The 16,417-nt window shown below is 60.7% G+C and overlaps 1 protein-coding gene across 8 annotated transcripts in view; it reads left to right on the top strand.

The window, feature by feature from the left end:
- CARS1 (cysteinyl-tRNA synthetase 1) overlaps positions 1-16,417 on the top strand; it is a 52,187-nt gene that overhangs the window by 915 nt on the left and 34,855 nt on the right. For 4 of the 8 annotated variants that reach the window (XR_015157624.1, XR_015157625.1, XR_015157622.1 and 1 more), the window contains exons 2-7: positions 5,256-5,504; positions 8,696-8,790; positions 9,659-9,747; positions 10,077-10,173; positions 10,677-10,775; positions 11,645-11,794. Coding sequence is in view for 2 of the 8 variants with exons in the window: in XM_086383888.1 (XP_086240014.1) it covers positions 5,256-5,504; positions 8,696-8,790; positions 9,659-9,747; positions 10,077-10,173; positions 10,677-10,775; positions 11,645-11,794 (779 nt within the window). In the remaining 6 variants the exon portion in view is untranslated. Of the gene's footprint in view, positions 1-5,255; positions 5,505-8,695; positions 8,791-9,658; positions 9,748-10,076; positions 10,174-10,676; positions 10,776-11,644; positions 11,806-16,417 lie in introns of all 8 variants that reach the window. The other 4 variants (XR_015157623.1, XM_086383889.1, XR_015157626.1 and 1 more) reach the window with 2 other exon arrangements.

Raw genomic sequence — 16,417 nt, 5'->3', positions numbered from 1 at the left:
GATGTGGGAGGCCCCTGATGACAGGGTTGCTGGGGTACCCACCATCCCGGCACCCCACATTCCATCGGACAGGTGTGCCTGGATTCCAGCATTGGCTCCACCCACCCAGATCCTCGGCCTTCAGAAGTTCCCCCGGACTCCTGAAAAATAGCAGCTTGGTTGATAGCCCAGTCTCTGGGGCTGGCAGGGCTGGGGTTCCACCTTTGCCCCTTCCCCACGTGGGGCAGATTTAAAAAGTCGCAACTAGGAGGATGCAGTGAGCCTTATAGGGGTTGGTAGAGGTTAAGAATACTTGGCTGAAATGGGTGCTGTGTCCGGGTTGAAAGCCCAAGATTGTTTCTTTTCTTCCTTCCTCCGTCTCTCTCTTCCTTTTTCATTTGAGATCAGAAATGACATATTCAGTTTTTTAGTTGTTTTTAACTGCTTCAGAACTGGAGATTTTCAGAGCCTTAGTAAGAATTGTCCTGTTTTTGGAAGATTCCTGCATACATTAAGCTGTCTGGGCGGCTAACAGGTTGTCCTGGTCCTAAAATTAAGGACCACGTCTCCTAGCCCACACTCTGCCCTCTCTTGTTTTAGAGCTGACGCCCCCCCCCCCGCCCCCCGCCCCCCAACTTTCCCACACACACCCCTTGTCTAGGCTTTTCTCAAAGACAAGAACCTCGCACCATCCCCTGAGGAAACAGGAAATGAAATGGTAAGGGCTTCATACAGCTTCCAGAGTTCTAGATGTTCCAGGTTTCCGAGTTCTGAATGCTTTTTCCCCATGAGGTTAGAATCATCGATAGTGACCATCTTCCCAGAATTTTTAAGGAGTCCCTCATTTAGAATAACCTTCCCATTCCGTATCGTCTTTCTTAAGTTGGTAGTCCCCTGCGATGCCACTGGGCTTAAAGCTTCTCCTTTGTACCCCGAACACGAGGCCCATTCCTGGGTGTTTTAGAAAGTTGAGTCTCATCCCTCATGACCCCAGGGTGGACTGAGCACATCTCAGAGGCCTTGCCCTGCAGGTCAGGCCTCTTCGGTGGCCGTGAGTTAGGTCAGACCTGCAGTTTAATTTTTTATACTGTAGAATTCCAAGTTGTTCGTAATAACAGTTGTTCAGTCGCTCAGTCGTGTCCAGCTCTTTGCGACCCCATGGACTGCAGCACACCAGGCCTCCACGATCTCCTGAAGTCTGCTCAAATTCTTGTCCATTGAGTCAGTGATGCTCTCTAACCATCCCATTACAATACAGGTGCATTTAGCACTTTTCTCAGCATGAGTCTGTGCTGAACACATCTGTGGGGGCCTTTCATCCTCAGAGCATGCCTTCGTGGCTAATACTGCCCTTGCCGTGCAGGCAGGAATCCTGAGGTTCAGAGCAGGTGAGTGATTTGTCTGAGGTCACACAGCTTGCCAGGGTCTGTATGACAGTAGCAGCAACCTTGACTACTCTGCCTGGGTGACTCTATTCAGATTAGCACCAAATGCCCCAGTTCCAGAGTGGGTCACGGCAGACAAGGGGAGCAGGCTGTATTTTCTGTGTTTCCCAACGAAAAATGAAATGCACGTGTGTGTAGACTACAGATATTTGCTCATCCATGCACTCACGTCTCCCAGTATTCCCAGTCTAAGAGTCAGGGGAGATAGTGTCCTTGGGTGGTGATGAAAGCGCCCAGTGTCCACGCTCCCACCCCGTCCCACCCCTCCCCAGGCAGCGGTGCCATGCAGACACGTGTGTCCGGGCATCAGATGGTGATGCTCCCCAGGACCAACGAGTGCCCCGTGAAAGCTCACACCTGCTGTTTCGGGGGGAACTTGTCCAAGAGTTCTCAACAGTGTGCTCACATGGACGTGTCTCTTCATTTGTTCAGGAGACATGCTTCACAGCAGGGCACTTCCGTAGGTCTTGGTTCATTCGGGGATGTGCTTCAGGCACCGGCTCTGCCGGACGCTGCTGGGCGTGGGGGTGCGGCCGGGGGCAAGACTGGGCGTCGGGCTTTTGTGGGCTTAACGTCCAGCGGGAAGGGGTGGCCGGAGCGCAGAAGCCCAGTGCTGCCCCGGCATGGACCATTTCATTCTTGGTCACTTCCCCGTGTGCGTGCTGCTGGCTGGCCCGAGTCCGAGGAGGTGGTTCAGGGCCAGGGCCCCTTCCTCTGAGGCTGCAGAATCTGGCAGAACCTCGGTGAGTCCTCCCCTGCCAGCCGCCCACAGCAGGGTGGAGCACGGGCGATCACTGTGGAGACTCTGCTGGGCCAGGTCTAGACGCGGCGGGGGGCATCCATCCGTCTTCCGGCCAAGCCCAGCCCTGCAGCCCGGAGACGGAGCGCCATGTGGGCAAGTGACATCTGGACGTGCAGGGCTGTGCTCAGGAGGTGGGGCCCTCACTCCCGGGGGTGGGTGGCGTCGCCGCTGGTGCAGGAGAGCAGGGGTGCACGCGTCTCTCTGGTCCCCCAGATTCCTGTGTGTGTGTTGGGGGGGATGCTTTTGTTCCAGAAGGCTTCTCAGACCAGGAACCCCCTAGGAAAGAGAAATGGGCCTGAAGGGTCCCCCGGTGACAAATGGCAGCAGAGGCGGGTTTGGGAGCTGAAGGGGCCTTTGCAGGAAGGGCCTGACCCTCAGGGCGGGGTGCTCCCGGGGCCTCGCAGCCAGCGAGGGACGGGTGCAGACCCCCACTGCGCCCAGGCGGTCTTGGACAGAAACAGACCTGGCCTGGGCACTTAGGAGGAAGGCAGGCCTGTGGGGAGGGGTCTGAGCGTCAGCAACTGCCTGTGGGCTCTTAGCCACTGAGGTCAGCAGGGCAGGGGCCAGGGTAGCCGCCTTACCCCCAGGCTCTGATTCTGAAGGTCTCGGGAGGCCTGGATCGGGTGCTTCTCGTAGCTGGTGGTGCTGCCTTGGCGCTGGAGCTTCCCCAAGCAAGAGCCTAGCTGGAGCGCAGCAGGAGGTGGGGGGGGGCTGTTGGCAGGTGCGGGCAGCTGTACACGCTGTGGGGAAGGAAGGAGCTGGGGCCACGGCCTGTGTGCCTTGGGCTCCTCACCTGGCTCTCGGATTTGTGTAAGCTCAGCTCAGCGTTTTCTAAACCATGGTGAGCACGGTGCACGATCAGGGCCTTCCCACCGTTGGAAGCTGTGTGTCTGGGTGGCCCCGCAGTGGGCTGGTGGATGCAGTGCTGGGAGTCGTGTGTGCGCGGGGCTCCTGGGGGAGGGGGGTCGGGGAAGCGATGGGCGCCCCGCTTCTGTGTCCACTCATTGCCTTTGGCATCACGGGCTCGCTGCCAGACTGCAGTCTGGCCCAAACCCACAGCCACTTGAAAGCTGACCTATTTTTAAATTTGTTTCCTCAAGTTAGGCTGGAACGCAGCTACCACAGTGACCTGATGACTGGCCCTCTGCCCTGCGGGCTCCCTGCTCCAGACGGGACTCTTAGTAATAAACGCGTGTGTGATCCCTGGGTAAACTCCTCCAGGGCCATTACAGCAGTAACAACACAGGAGCGAGTAAAATAATAATGATGATAATAATAGTAGCTGATGGGCGCTGGCTGTGCGCCCGGCAGTATTTCAAACAGTTTACAAGTGTAATCTCACTAACACCGCGGCTTTACGAGGCGTGTGTGTGTGTGTGTGCGCGCACGTGTGCGTGCGTGCGTGTGCATCTGTTTACCTGGGAGGGGGTCCGCCCAGCCAGGGAGGGGTGCAAACCCGCCGAGCCCTTGTCCCCTGACCTGCTTCGTTAGCGCTTTAAAGCCATCCAGTTGGTGAAACATTTGATGTGTTTTTCTTATTGTGAAAAGGACCTGTGCTTATTGCAGAAAACGCGGGCAGTGAGAGAAAAGAGGGAGCCTAAACGCCCCGGGAGCACCTCAGCCCAGGGCAGCCACTGTCCAGGTGGGCGGGTCCTAGGGGGTGCCTCTTCCCTGGCGTTCACCCGGAGTGAGGGCAGTCTGTCTGTCCAGTGCGATTCTGGGGGCACGAAGTGGGGGTCACGGGGGGCAAGGCTTCTTTGCGCTCTGGTCCCGGCCCAGGCGGCTGCAGCAGAGACGGGGAGGGTGGGCTTGGGGGGCGACGTGGGGCAGCCAGGTGCTCAAGGGCAATATAGCCCCCGCGGGACGCGCACTGGCCCTCCCCCCAGCTCCATTCACCCGCCGGCAGGCCCTCAACGTAGCTTTCTGAACTGAGTCTCATCCAGCACGAAAGAGGAGCCCGCGGTCAGTGTAGGGAAGCGGGTGGGGGCGTCTGTGTGTCAGGAACTAGGGAGAAGAGAGAGCAGGAGGGGCCAGGCCCCGGGTGCGGCCGGGCCGGGCTCCTCCTGGCACATTCGGGCGCCTCCCGGCTCGGCGCCTCTGTGGAAGAAAGCGAGACCAGCCCCCTCCCCGCAGCCACGGGGCCTGTGCCTCCGCCTGCCCTGCCCCCCGCAGGAGGCGAGAGCACCGGACAGTGGCTGGAGCCGTGACACAGGGTCACGCAGTGACTGGGGGGCAGGAGCTGCGTGGCGAGCAGGCTCGGTGGGGTCGGGGCAGGATCTCAGGGTGGTCAGGGCCCAGGGCCTTCTGCTGGCAGAGGCTGCCGGCTGGTCCTCGCTCAGGCTGGGGTTCTGTCCTCCCACACCGGTCCTGTGGCTCCAGGGCAGAGCAGTGGCCTCGGGCCCCTGCCAGGGGCAGGCCTGTGCCAGGCGCTGGCCAGTTGGCTCCTCTCCGGGCAGGTGGAGCCGCCTCGAGCAGGCGTTTTGGGGCGGGCTGCAGGCCTCCTCGGAGCTGGGCCTTGGCCGCTGGAAGCCTGGCCAGTGCTGGGTTTAGAGAGCTCTGCATTTCTCACCGCTGCCCATAGCCCACCCGGCGTGAGGGGACCGGTCAGCACCGGCCGTCTGGCACCCAGTGCCTAGCAGGGGTGTGTGTGTGTGTAACTGAGGTGAAAATTAGCAGCCTGTGCGTGTGTGTAACGGTCAGCACCGGCCGTCTGGCACCCAGTGCCTAGCAGGGGTGTGTGTGTGCACGCGCGTGTGTAATTGAGGTGAGCATCACCAGCCGTGAGGTTAGCCACCTCAGTGTGCAGCTCACGCATCTGTGACATTCACAGCCTCCTGCAGCCGCGTTTGTCTGGTTCTGAAACATCCTTGTCTTGCCTGGAGCCCACAGGCAGTTGCTCCACACCTGTCCCTGCACCCCGGGCTTCCGCCCGTCCTGGGTGTCTCCTGCCCGGAATGGGGAGCCCCGGCCCCGATCCTGGGCTCGCCCAGGTCCCCGGGCCCACTGACATGCGTCCTCTGTCTTTGCAGCTCCCGACTACACGGCCATCCTGGGCATTAGTGACGAGGCGGCCCGGTTGCGGGCGCTGGACGCGTACCTCAGCACGCGTAGCTACTTGCAGGGCTTTGCCCTGTCTCAGGCGGACGTGGATGCCTTCAGGCAGCTCTCGGGCCCTCCGGCCGACCCGCAGCTCTTCCATGTGGCCCGCTGGTTCCGGCATGTGACCGCGATCCTGGGCAGCCCCCCCGCCGCACGCCCGCCCTGCGGGCTCCAAGCAAGTGAGTAGCAGAGCAGCTTCTGGCCGTGAGACCCTCCTTGCTGGCCTGGGGGCCCTGCCAGCGCCCCGAGGGGAGGTTAGGATGGAAGCCGAGGCGTCGACCCCCAAGGATCACGACCCCGCACTGCTGTGGTGGAGCCGCTGGTGGGTGGGGGCCCGCCTTGGCCGTCAGCTCCCTGACTCCGTTTGGACTTGACTTGCTTCTCCTTAAGTTTCCCCTGAGGTCACAGGTGTGTGTGCATCCACCATCGGATCCTGAAGCAGTGTTAGTGGTGGGAACCCTGCGCACCCAGAGCGAAGGCATTTCTGGGCTTTGAGAGGAGGGGGCTCAGAGCTCTTGCTCCCCCCGCCATCCCGGTTGTGGTGTGCAGGGGGCGTCTGGCTGCTGGGTGGTCTCTCCTCTCCCATGAATCTGTAGATGAATCCGTAGTGGCCGGTGCCCTCGAGCAGCTGTCCCCCCAGCCTGGCTTGGGGTGTGCACCCCCTTGAGCGGGGGGCAGGGAGATCCACGTGCGGTCTCCGTGGTCCCTGCTGGACCGGGCAGACTGCGGGGTCTTTTCTAGATCCTTCAGCGGGGACAGTCCCCTGGAGAAGGAAACGGCTACCCGCTCCAGTATTCTGGCCCGGAGAATCTCATGGACTGTATGGTCCATGGGGTCGCAAAGAGTCGAGTGAGCGACTTGCACTTTCACCTGGACGTTGGGGACCTGCCCTCTGCCGGTCCCCTCTGTAACGGGGTGGAGGTGGGGTGGTGTTCCTCCTGGGTGGGGTGGGCTTTGGTTTCTGGGTGATCCTGCCGCAGACGCCCCTTCCCCAGTGGAGGTGGTGCTTCTCCCCAGGGCGTGGCCTCCCGGGTGGGGTCAGGGTGGGCGGGGCGCAGCCTTGGCGTGGCCATCTGTCTGGAGCTGCAACCTCCACCCTGGAGCTTGTGGGGAGAGTGGCACAGGAACCCATTGGGAAGGGTGGGTATCCGCCCCTGCAAAGGAGGGAGTGGGTTCCCCAGGGCAGGGAGGCCTTCCTGGTGCCCCGACACGGATGCCTCCAGGGTGCCTGCGGGGACCCCGAGTGGCAAGATGCCTGGTGGACTGGGGCTCAGAACCCTCAGGGTCGGTGTCCTCTGCTGAGTCCCTGGGTGCCAGTGGCCGAGCGTCTGCCTCGCTGGTGCGTCTCAGACGTCCCCCAGCCTGTCCTGGGCGGGTGCCCCCCACCCCGGGGTGCTCTCTGTCCCCCCTCACTGCCCTATCCCCCTCCCAAGAGGAGTTTCAGGGCCTGCTCTTGCCCACAGAGGGTGGCTCATGGCCCTGCGGGTCCCCAGGGTGTGACCCTCTGAGCCGCCCCTCTTGCGAGGCTGTGGTGCGTGTGGCGCCCGGGGTACGCAATCACGGGCTGGCATGTCCCTTTTGTCCCCCCACTCCCAAAACCCTCCCTGCCCGGAGCCTCACTCTCCGGGCCTCAGTGAGCCGGGCGTGCTGGTGGTGTGCTGGTGGGTCAGAGCTGCGTTTCTGCACGTTCCCGGACGGGGGTGCCAGGCGCAGGCGTGTGTGCTGTTCCCAAGCAGCCAGAGGAAGGCTGGGCACAGCTAGGGGGCTGCGCCCGGCAGAGACCATTGGTGCCGGGCGTGGGGCAGTGGGTCCCCCAGGGCCTCTGGCGACCCTCCCATCTCATTAAGCCAGGCCTCCTGACTCTCTTTGGCCAGGGGATTTTGAGTGCCCATTTCTGTGACTGCTCACCAGCTCTTGGGCAGTAGCTGCTCTCCGGGGGACGCAGAAGTCCGAGTCTGACCCTGTGTCCTGGAGGGTGTCCCCCTGCATGTGCCCGCTGCTGGGTCCTGTCGCTGCCGCCCCCTCGCACGAGCCTTCAGTCCTGCGAGCCCCGCCTTCGCCGCGGCTCCGGGCATGCGTGTGAGCAGCTCCGGCCAGCTCCCCGTCACCCCCGTGGCAGCGGCATCTCTTGTGTGGGGACCTGCAGCGTCTCGGTGCGGGGAGCAGCAGGCGGCGTCCCAGCGGGCTCTGAGGCGTGTCTCCGGTGAGGCCTGGGCAGCTGCTGACCACAGGAGCCCTTCCATGTGTCCGCAACTTGGGCCTGGAGTCGGGAGCTGCTGGGTGGTTCTGTCTGTCCCCCTGCACCCGCTGGTGTGCACACACGCGCACACACACACACAGCCGTTTCCCACCCCTTCACCGGTCAGTTGCATCCTCTGGGTGGCCTGTAGCCGGGCCCAGGGCTGAGTTCTTTGTGACCCTCGGGGAGCAGCGGGAGGTCCTCTGGCGGCAGGACGGTCGCCTTGCAGATGCGGCAGCGGGGTGGGGGTGGCGTTGAGACCAGGAGCCTGTGCCCGCAGGGGTGCAGGGGCCGCGCAGGCCGTTGAGCTCGGCCATGTTAGGCGTGCAGCAGTGCCTCGGGGTGGCAGAAGGGTCACTGGTGCCCCGAGTGGGGGTGGAGGGTGTAAAGACTTGGTGTCTCTCCCGGAGCCTTGGGACACAGCTACCCCCCAACCCCACCCACCTCCCAGGCCCTCGTTGTAGACCGTCAGGCCTGCCCTTCATGCATTGGGAGGCTCGGGCTCACAGCCACAGGGCAGGGGAATGGCCAGGAGGAGATCGGGGTCAGGGAGGAGGGCGGGGCTTCCCTGGTGACTGTAACCTGAGGAGGCTGGGCTCCGTGAGCCCCCTCCCCGCCCCCGTGACATGGCCCGCGGGCTGTTCCCAAAGGCTCTGGGACCAGGTGGAGGTGCACCCAGGGTGCACATCAGAGCCATGCCTGGGAGCCTACATGTTTCGGGGGTGGGGAGCCGGCCGCCTGCTGATGGAGATGAGCCTGGGCTGCAGGCCATGCTACTGACCATCCACAGCCATGGGCCAGTGGCTCTTTCTAGCCTGATCTGGCTCCTGGGCCTGGAGATGGTCCCCATCCCCCGAAGCCTCCAGAGAGGTGTCCTCCCGGGGGCAGGCGGGCATCAGTCCAGCCCCGTGGCCTGCCTGTGCACCTCCGGCCTCACGGGTGCCCCGTGCTTGGAGCCAGCGGGGGGAGGTGGGTGTGGCGGGCCGAGGGGAAGGGGTTGTGGGACGAGCTACCGCTCAGACATGAGCAAGCAGAGCAGGGGTTTGGGTTGGTGGCACTGGATCGGGCCACACCATCAGAGCTCCGTGGTATCCCTTCATCCCGCACTGACCCAGCTGTGCTCTCCCCCAGCAGGCAGAGGGCGGCGTGCACAGCCCACATGGTCTCCTCCAGCTGGGTCTGAGCCATGCCAGCTGCGCCTGTACAACAGCCTGACACGGAGGAAGGTAGGGGGCTGCGGGGGGCAGGGGTGGCTCTGGAGGACCCCTCGACTGGTGGGCGAGCGTCCTCCGCAGGGCTGTGTTCGGGAGCGTGCGTGCACACCCGTGTGGCACACCTTGAGGGGCTGCCCGTCAGCTTCCTGGCTCTGGGTGTGCTCAGGGCCAGGAGTCTGCATGCCCTCTGGGGGAAATGTGGTGGCATCTGCTGTCATGGTGCCAGCCAAGCGGAGCCATTGCTTTCGGGAGCCCGGCAGGTGTGAGGGCGAAGGCAGGTTGGCTCTGGACTGGCCAGGGCTTGCTCAGCGGGATCAGGGGCTCCAGGGGTTTTGCGCAGGGCTGATGGGTTTCTGTGGGCCAGCACCCTGAGCAGATGGGCTGCAGGGTCCCCCTTGTGGACTGGTTGGAAACAGCAGGCCCTGAACTGACCCGAGACCTTGGGCAGTTGGCAGGAGGCCTCATGCCCTAGGCCGGCTCCTCCAGGAGTGTGGGCCCCGGGCAGCTGGGAAAGGAAAGCTGCCTCCTCCCGTTGTTCTGGGAGCGAGTGCTGGACAGTCAGCGCGCTCGGCTCTGGCCTGGCTCACAGCAGGTGCCTGATGAACGGAGACTGCTCTCGTTAAAGCAGCAGAATCCAGACGCTCGTCTCCCTGACCCCCGGCCTGTGTCTGTGAGTGGAGTCCCAGGGAGGAGGGGGCCTGCTCCCCGGGCCCCTGGGTCGTGGAGCTCACTGTTAGGGGTCCGGTGCGGCGCCCCAGCCCTAGCCCGGACCGCGGCTTTCTGCGAGCTAAGCGATCCTGTGAAGGTGCGCGAGCCACTCATGGCCGCTGGCACCGGTCCTGCGCCCCTCGTGACGGTCATTCCCTCGTTTCCAACCAAGGACGTGTTTGTGCCGCAAGACGGAAGGAGGGTGACATGGTACTGCTGCGGGCCTACCGTCTACGACGCCTCGCACATGGGGCACGCCAGGTAGGAGCGCCCTTGGGCTGAGCGGAGACGCGGTGCCCAGCTCTAAAGGGGGAAGCTTCTCATTCCGCTAGTACTCTAGAAAAGCTAGAGTCCAGGCAACCAAGCAGAAGTAGTTCCCGCAGCCCCAAGGCTGCCCTCTGGACTCTGACCAGATGCTCTCCTTCCTGCGCCTGAAAGTCCTCCCCACCTGCTTCCCTGGGGAGGGCCGGGCCCTTCTCCCGCTGCGCTGCTGTGCGGGTGGAAAGGCGGCTGCTGTGCGGGTGGAAAGGCGGGCTCCTCTACCCCCGCGCTGCTGTGCGGGTGGAAAGGCCTGCCTCCCGTCGCCGCAGGTCCTACATCTCCTTCGATATCCTGAGAAGAGTGCTGAGGGATTACTTCAAATTTGACGTCTTCTACTGCATGAACATCACGGACATTGACGATAAGGTAAAGGGAGTTCTTAGGATTAAATTTTAAATACAGTGGATGGCATGAGGGAAGAAATGACCTTGGGTGAGTTAATAAACCCATGTTGGCTTGAGCCAGCTCAGCTCAGTACACGCTGTTTGAACCCCCGGCCCCCCCCCCCACCCCGCCACGGTACTTGTATTGCGATTTATGCAGATGACGCTTTGTGTTAACCTGCTTTGATGCTGTTGAAAACCCCGGTAAATGTGAGCAACCCCCAGGGCAGGGGTCGGGGAGGGTGGGCTCAGGCTGACACCACCCCACCACCCCCACCCCCCGCCCCGCGCTCAGAAGGGCGAGGGGGAGCCGCGTTCTCAGATATCGCCTGTGGCAGCTGCGCCGCCCCCCCCCCCGCCCCGACCCCCCCCCCGACCCCCCCCCCCGCCCCGACCCCCCCCCCCCCCCCCCCCCCCCGCCGCGTTGCCCTCTGCGCGGGCACCGAGCACCACCCGGCTGACCCCGCTTTCCTCCTCTGCTCCCAGATCATCAAGAGGGCCCGGCAGAACTACCTGTTCGAGCGGTACCGGGAGACGCAGCCCCAGGCAGCACAGCTGCTGGAGGACGTGCGAGCCGCCCTGCAGGTGGGTCGCTGCCGTTCAGGGTCCCCATGTCCCTCCCGTCCACCCCATCCCCAGCACGGGGACCGTCGTCAGCGGGCTCCGTCACACGCAGGGTCACGAGGTCACCGTCATGGAGCTCCTCCGGGCCGTGGGGAAAACCACCAGCAGAGGCAACCGAGGGGCGGGCGGGGGTGGGGGGCGGTGGTGACCACTCCTGCCACTTACGGGAGACGCTCAGCGCCGGTCACCCTGGTCAGCGCTGACCTGGGAACCTTCCACATGGAGCCACGACTGAATCAAAGGCGTGTGACCAAGAGGCGAAGCTGCCGGGCTTCTTAAGTGGGTGGTCCTGGAAGTTTTCACAGTTATCTGAATAAATTAGTTCTCTCCAGTCTAACATTTTGTTTTGAAAAAACAGTATTACAGATTATGGTTATTATATTTTGAGGTCAGATAAGGCAAGTTCTCTTTCTTAATCACCACCTTTAGTAATTACAGTAACGATTGCCCTTGTGCTTATGATGTATTATCTCCGCCAGAAAAAATAGGAATAAAATTAGAGCTTAGCAGTCATCCTCTAGGCTGAGCGGTGGGGCCTCTGTGATGGAGGCGTCGTGGGGGACACCTGTGTGTCCCGGCCGTGGCCTTAGGGCAGCTGCCTCAGTCCAGGGTCACATCAGAGGGACGGGCCCTGCGCCCTTAGCACCACCTGCCTGCTGGGGACACGCGGGATGATGCCCTCGGGACCCAGACCCCCGGAGGCCGCGGGCGGGGGGCAGGACTGGCCTTTTCCGCGGGGGGCAGTACCGGCCTTTTCCGCGTGGAGCTGGCAGGGAGCCCGGGGCTCTGCTGAGCGGGGCTAACGGTGTGGCCTCTCCTCACACGCACAGCCGTTCTCCGCGAAGCTCCAGGAGACTGTGGACCCGGACAAGAAGCAGATGCTGGAACGCCTGCAGCACGCGGTGGCGCAGGCCGCGGAGCCGCTGGAGGGCGCGCTGCGAGCCGGGCAGGCCGGGCAGGAGCTGGACGGCCGCGTGCAGGTGAGGCTGAGGTGCGTCCGGTCAAGGCGGCGCCCTCGGCAGGCGCGGGGGGCTGGCTTCTCAGGGTTATTCCGGCCTCCTCGGGGTCTCTGGCCAGTGCTTGTAGCAGCACCGCCTGGAGAAGCCGAGTGGAGACGCCGCGGGTCCCCTTGGGTGTGAGCGTGGTCTGCTGCCCCTGAGGGCAGCGGCGTCCTTGGGCCTGAGTCGCACACCCCGTCCCCCTCTGCACACCCCGTCCCCCTCTGCACACCCCGTCCACCTTGCCTTCGCACATCCCTTCCTCCGCGGTCCCTTCCTCCTCCGGCCTGAGCCGCACACCCCGTCCCCCTCCGCACACCGGGTCCCTCTCCGCACATCCCTTCCTCCGCGGTCCCCGCCTCCTCCGGCCTGAGCGCCCCCCGGGTCCCCCGGCCCTTCTCCTCGACTCCGGCGCCCCCTGCTGGCCGCTCACGGAAGGTGCAGCCGACCAGGCCGGGGAAGGTGCAGCCGTGTCGGGGTGCAGGCCTGCAGGGCCCCCGCTCCTGGGTGTGCATGTCCCGAGCGAGGTGAGGGGTCGGGGGCACAGGGTCATGGGGACGAGGCTTTCCCGCGCCTGCATCTGAGACCACACACAGGATCAGGGATGCCTCAGGCTGGCCAGAAGCTGGGTACATTTCTGTTTCCAACAGCGATGCTGGGAATTTTCTTCGGCGATTCCAGTAACGTCCTTATTAAAACTGTACACTACGCGTAACATGCAGTTTTCCAGCTTAACCATTTTTAAGCACATTCACGTCGTTGTGTGAACACCACCACTGCCCATCTCCAGAAATGCTTTTCACTTTCCGGAGCTGACATGCTCGCTGTCTCTGGGAAATGCTCACTCCTCGCCCACCCCCAGCCCCTGGCCCCACCTGGCTGCTTCCCAGCCCCGTGGATCCAGCTGCTCTTGGGACCTCACAGATGTGGGATCATTCGGGATTCTTCCTCTAGTGGCTGGATTATTTCACATAGCAAAGTGTCCTCAAGGTTCATCCAGGTCGTATGTCGGAAGGTCCTTCTGAGACTGAGTGACACTTCATCGCGTGGGCTGGACCGCGTTTTGTGTATCCCTTCGTCTTTGATGAACGCTGTTTTCACCTTTGTTGTGAATCTTGCTGCTGCGAACACGGTGTGCAGATCCCTGCTCTCTGTTCTTTTGTGTGTGTCCCCAGAAGCAGCTCGTACAGAAGCTCAGCTCAGCGTTCTGAGGGACCGCTGTGTTAGTTTGCAGTAGGAAGTGTTACTTCCTGGGTTTGCAGGACATGTGGTCCATGCCAAGAGGTCCTTGAAGTTTGGTTCCCTGATAGCTCAGTTCGTAAAGAATCCACGTGCAATGCAGGAGACCTGGGTTCTGTCCTTGGGTTGGGAAGATCCCCTGGAGAAGGGAAAGGCTACCCACTTCAGTATTCTGGCCCGGAGAATCCCACGGACTGTAGAGCCCACGTACAGTCCACTGTATAGTCGTGTGACAGTCCACGGCTGAGCGACTTTGACTTTCACACGTCCATGGCCATTCTTGGTCCATGCCAAATGGTTGTAGGTGCAGCCGCCCTTCAGAGCCTTTTGGTGTGGACCGATGCCTGCATGTGACTGCACCCTCCTCGCGTGTTCCCGTGTCCCGCTGGTGGGCCTGTACAGCAGCGCGCTGTGCGGCCAGGCTCGTCCCTGCGTGTCAGATGCAGACTGGCAGGTGGTGAGTCCCGCGGGGTGAAATTCCGTTTCTCTTGCCTCTCGTGGGACTGAGTACCCTTTCGTGGGTTCACTTCCTGGTCGTCATTCTGCACAGGCATCTTCCACGCCGTTTTCCCCTGGGCGGTTTGTCTTCTTACTGGTTTGTAAGCGTGCTTATGTTTCCTGGACGCTAGTTGTTTGTCATTTAAATGTGTTGCAAACATCTTCTCCTAATTTGTGGCTTCTCTTTTAATAACACAGAGTCTTAGTTTTAATGCAATTAACTCTATCAAGCTGCTTCTTTTATCCTTAGCATTTTTGTCTTAAGAAATTTTTCTTACCCTGAAACACGACTACATTCTCCAGTATTTTCTTCTAATGAATTTAAAGTTGTACAGTTCACATTTAAGTCTTTGATCCCCCAGAATTTGTTTGGGTTTTGAGGGTTTTTTCTGTGTGTGTGTGTGTGTGTGTGCGCGCATGCGTGTGCGTGTGTATGTGTGCATGTGCACGTGAGTGCAGGCGTGTGCGCGCGTGTGTGTGCGTGTGTGTAGCTGTGCCAGGTCTTAGTTGCGGCACGTGAACTTCTTTTTTAGCTGTTTATTTTACATCGGGGTGTAGCTGATTAACAATGTTGTGATGGTTTCAGGTGGACTGCAGAGGGCCTCAGCCATACGTATACATGTACCCACTCTCCCCCAACCCCCCTTCCTTCCAGGCTGCCTCACAGCAATGAGCAGAGTTCCCTGTGTCCGTCTTAAATACAGCAGTGTGTCTGCCTCAATCCCAAACTCCCTAGCTATGCCTTCCCTGCATTCCTTCCCCGCTGGTGACCATAAGTTCATTCTCTGTTAGTCTGTTTCTGTTTTGTAAATAAGTTCATTTGTATCATTTCTGTCTCGGTATGAGTGAGATTTCTGCTTCTCTGACTTCCTTCCCTCACTGTGACAATCCCCGGCTTCATCTGGCGGCATGTAAGATCCAGTTCCCTGACCAGGGATTGAACCTGGGCCTCCTGCACTGGGAGTGTGGAGGCTTAGCCACTGGACCATCAGGGGAGCACCCAGAATTAGTTTCGGAAGTCATCTGAGTAGGGATCCAGTCGTCCCCAAACATGGCAAGCCCTGCTGTCCTCGGGGACTGCATACCCGTCTGCTGCGTGTCGGGTCTCAGCTCTGCCCCTCTGGTCGGTTAGCTGCCCTGCGTGAGTGTCGTGGTGTCTTGTCACCGATGCTGGGAGGGCAGGAGGCCTCACCCTGGTTTTGTTCCCCAGATGTGTTGTGAATGCTCCTTGGCTTGCCGATTCCCACACAAGACACCTTGGACTTTAAATGTTATGTATTGAAGGATCGTTTCAGAGATCCGCCTCTGGCTGTGTCGAGCCTTTCTTTCTGTTTCAGTAAGACTTTTAAAAGGAGTTTTTTCTTACAGCAGTTTCAGGTTCCCGGTGAAAGGGACAGAAAGGCGCAGAGGTTTCCCGTGGCCCTCCCCGCCCCAGCCCGCCCCCACGCACACGGAGCCTCGCCCCCGTCAGCATGCCCCCAGAGCTGTTGTTTGTTACGGCTGGCCAAGCTCCACTGACACGTTGTCACCGCCCAGGGTCCCCCGTTTACCCTGGGTTCTCTCTTGGTGGTGTGCCTCGCGCAGGTCTGGACACGTGTGTGATGACACGTCTCTGCCCTCGTGTCCTCACACAGAGTAGGCTCCCTGCCTGAAAGTCCTCTCTACTCCATCTGTTCGTCCCTCCTCACCCGCGAACCCTGGCGCCCACTGAGCCTTCTGCTGGCTCCAGAGTGTGGCCTCTTCTGAGTATCACAGACGCAGACTGTTGCAGCGCGTGCCCTACTCAGATCGGCTGCTTTCACTTAGTGATACGAACTGGAGGCTCCTCCAGGTCTCGCGGGGGCTTGAGAGCTAGTTTCTCTTTAACACTCAAGGTTACTCCACGTCTGGATGGAGTGCAGCGCACCTATCCATCCACCTACTGAAGGGCACCGTGCTTGCTTCCAAATGTTGGCAGTTACGCGTAATGCTTCTACGAACACCCACGTTATGTGTGGACATAAATTTTCAGCTCCTTTGGGTGAATACCAAGGCGCTTAACTGCTGGACCACGTGGTGAGAGTGTGTGTAGTGTGTTAAGAAGCCCGCAAGCTTCCGGAGCGGCTGCACCCCCTCCAGGGACGGTGCGAGTTCCAGTCGCTCCAGCTCCTTGCCGGCACCGTGTCGTCGGTGGTCAGCGTCTGGCTGTTGCAGCAGCTGTGCAGCGGGCCCTTGGTTTCGTTTGTGTTTACCTGAAAACACGTGAGGTGGGGCACCTGTAGGGGTGTTTGCCGTCTTGTATCATGTTTGGCAGAGTGTCTGTTAGCATCTTTGAACCATTCTGCAATCAGGCAGTTTTCTCTTCATTGAGTTTTGAGAGTTCTTTGTTTGTTTTGGATAACAGTCCTTTATCAGACGTGTCTTTTGCAAATAGTTTCTCCTGGTCCGTGGCTTGTCTTTTCATTGTCTTGACAGTGTCTTTCCCAGAGCAGAAAATTTTAAAATCGTCAAAGAACCCAGCCTATCAATTCTTACTTTTCAAGAATCGTGCATTGGTGGTGTTGGGAAGAAGTCATTGCTGAACCCAAGGTCATCTAGGTTTTCTCGTGGATTATCTTCTAGAAGTATCATAGTTTCCCGTTTTATGTTCAGGTCTGCGTTCCAGTTGGAGTCAGCTCTCCTGAGGTGTGTGGCGGCCGGCTGTGGTTCGTGGTTTCTGTGCGGTGTGTGGCGGCTGGCTCTGGTTCGTGGTGTCTGTGCGGTGTGTGGCGGCTGGCCGGCTGTGGTTCGTGGTTTCTGTGCGGTGTGTGGTGGCCGGCTCTGGTTCATGGCTTCTGTGTGGTGTGTGGCGGCCGGCTGTGGTTCGTGGTGTCTGTGAGGTGTGTGGCG

This window comes from Bos grunniens, chromosome 29 (assembly GCF_055505025.1).
Source record: "Bos grunniens cultivar Pamir isolate PY7600 chromosome 29, Bosgru_T2T1.0, whole genome shotgun sequence".
Taxonomy (NCBI): Eukaryota; Metazoa; Chordata; class Mammalia; order Artiodactyla; family Bovidae; genus Bos; species Bos grunniens.
This window is presented reverse-complemented; position numbering and strand designations above follow the sequence as displayed.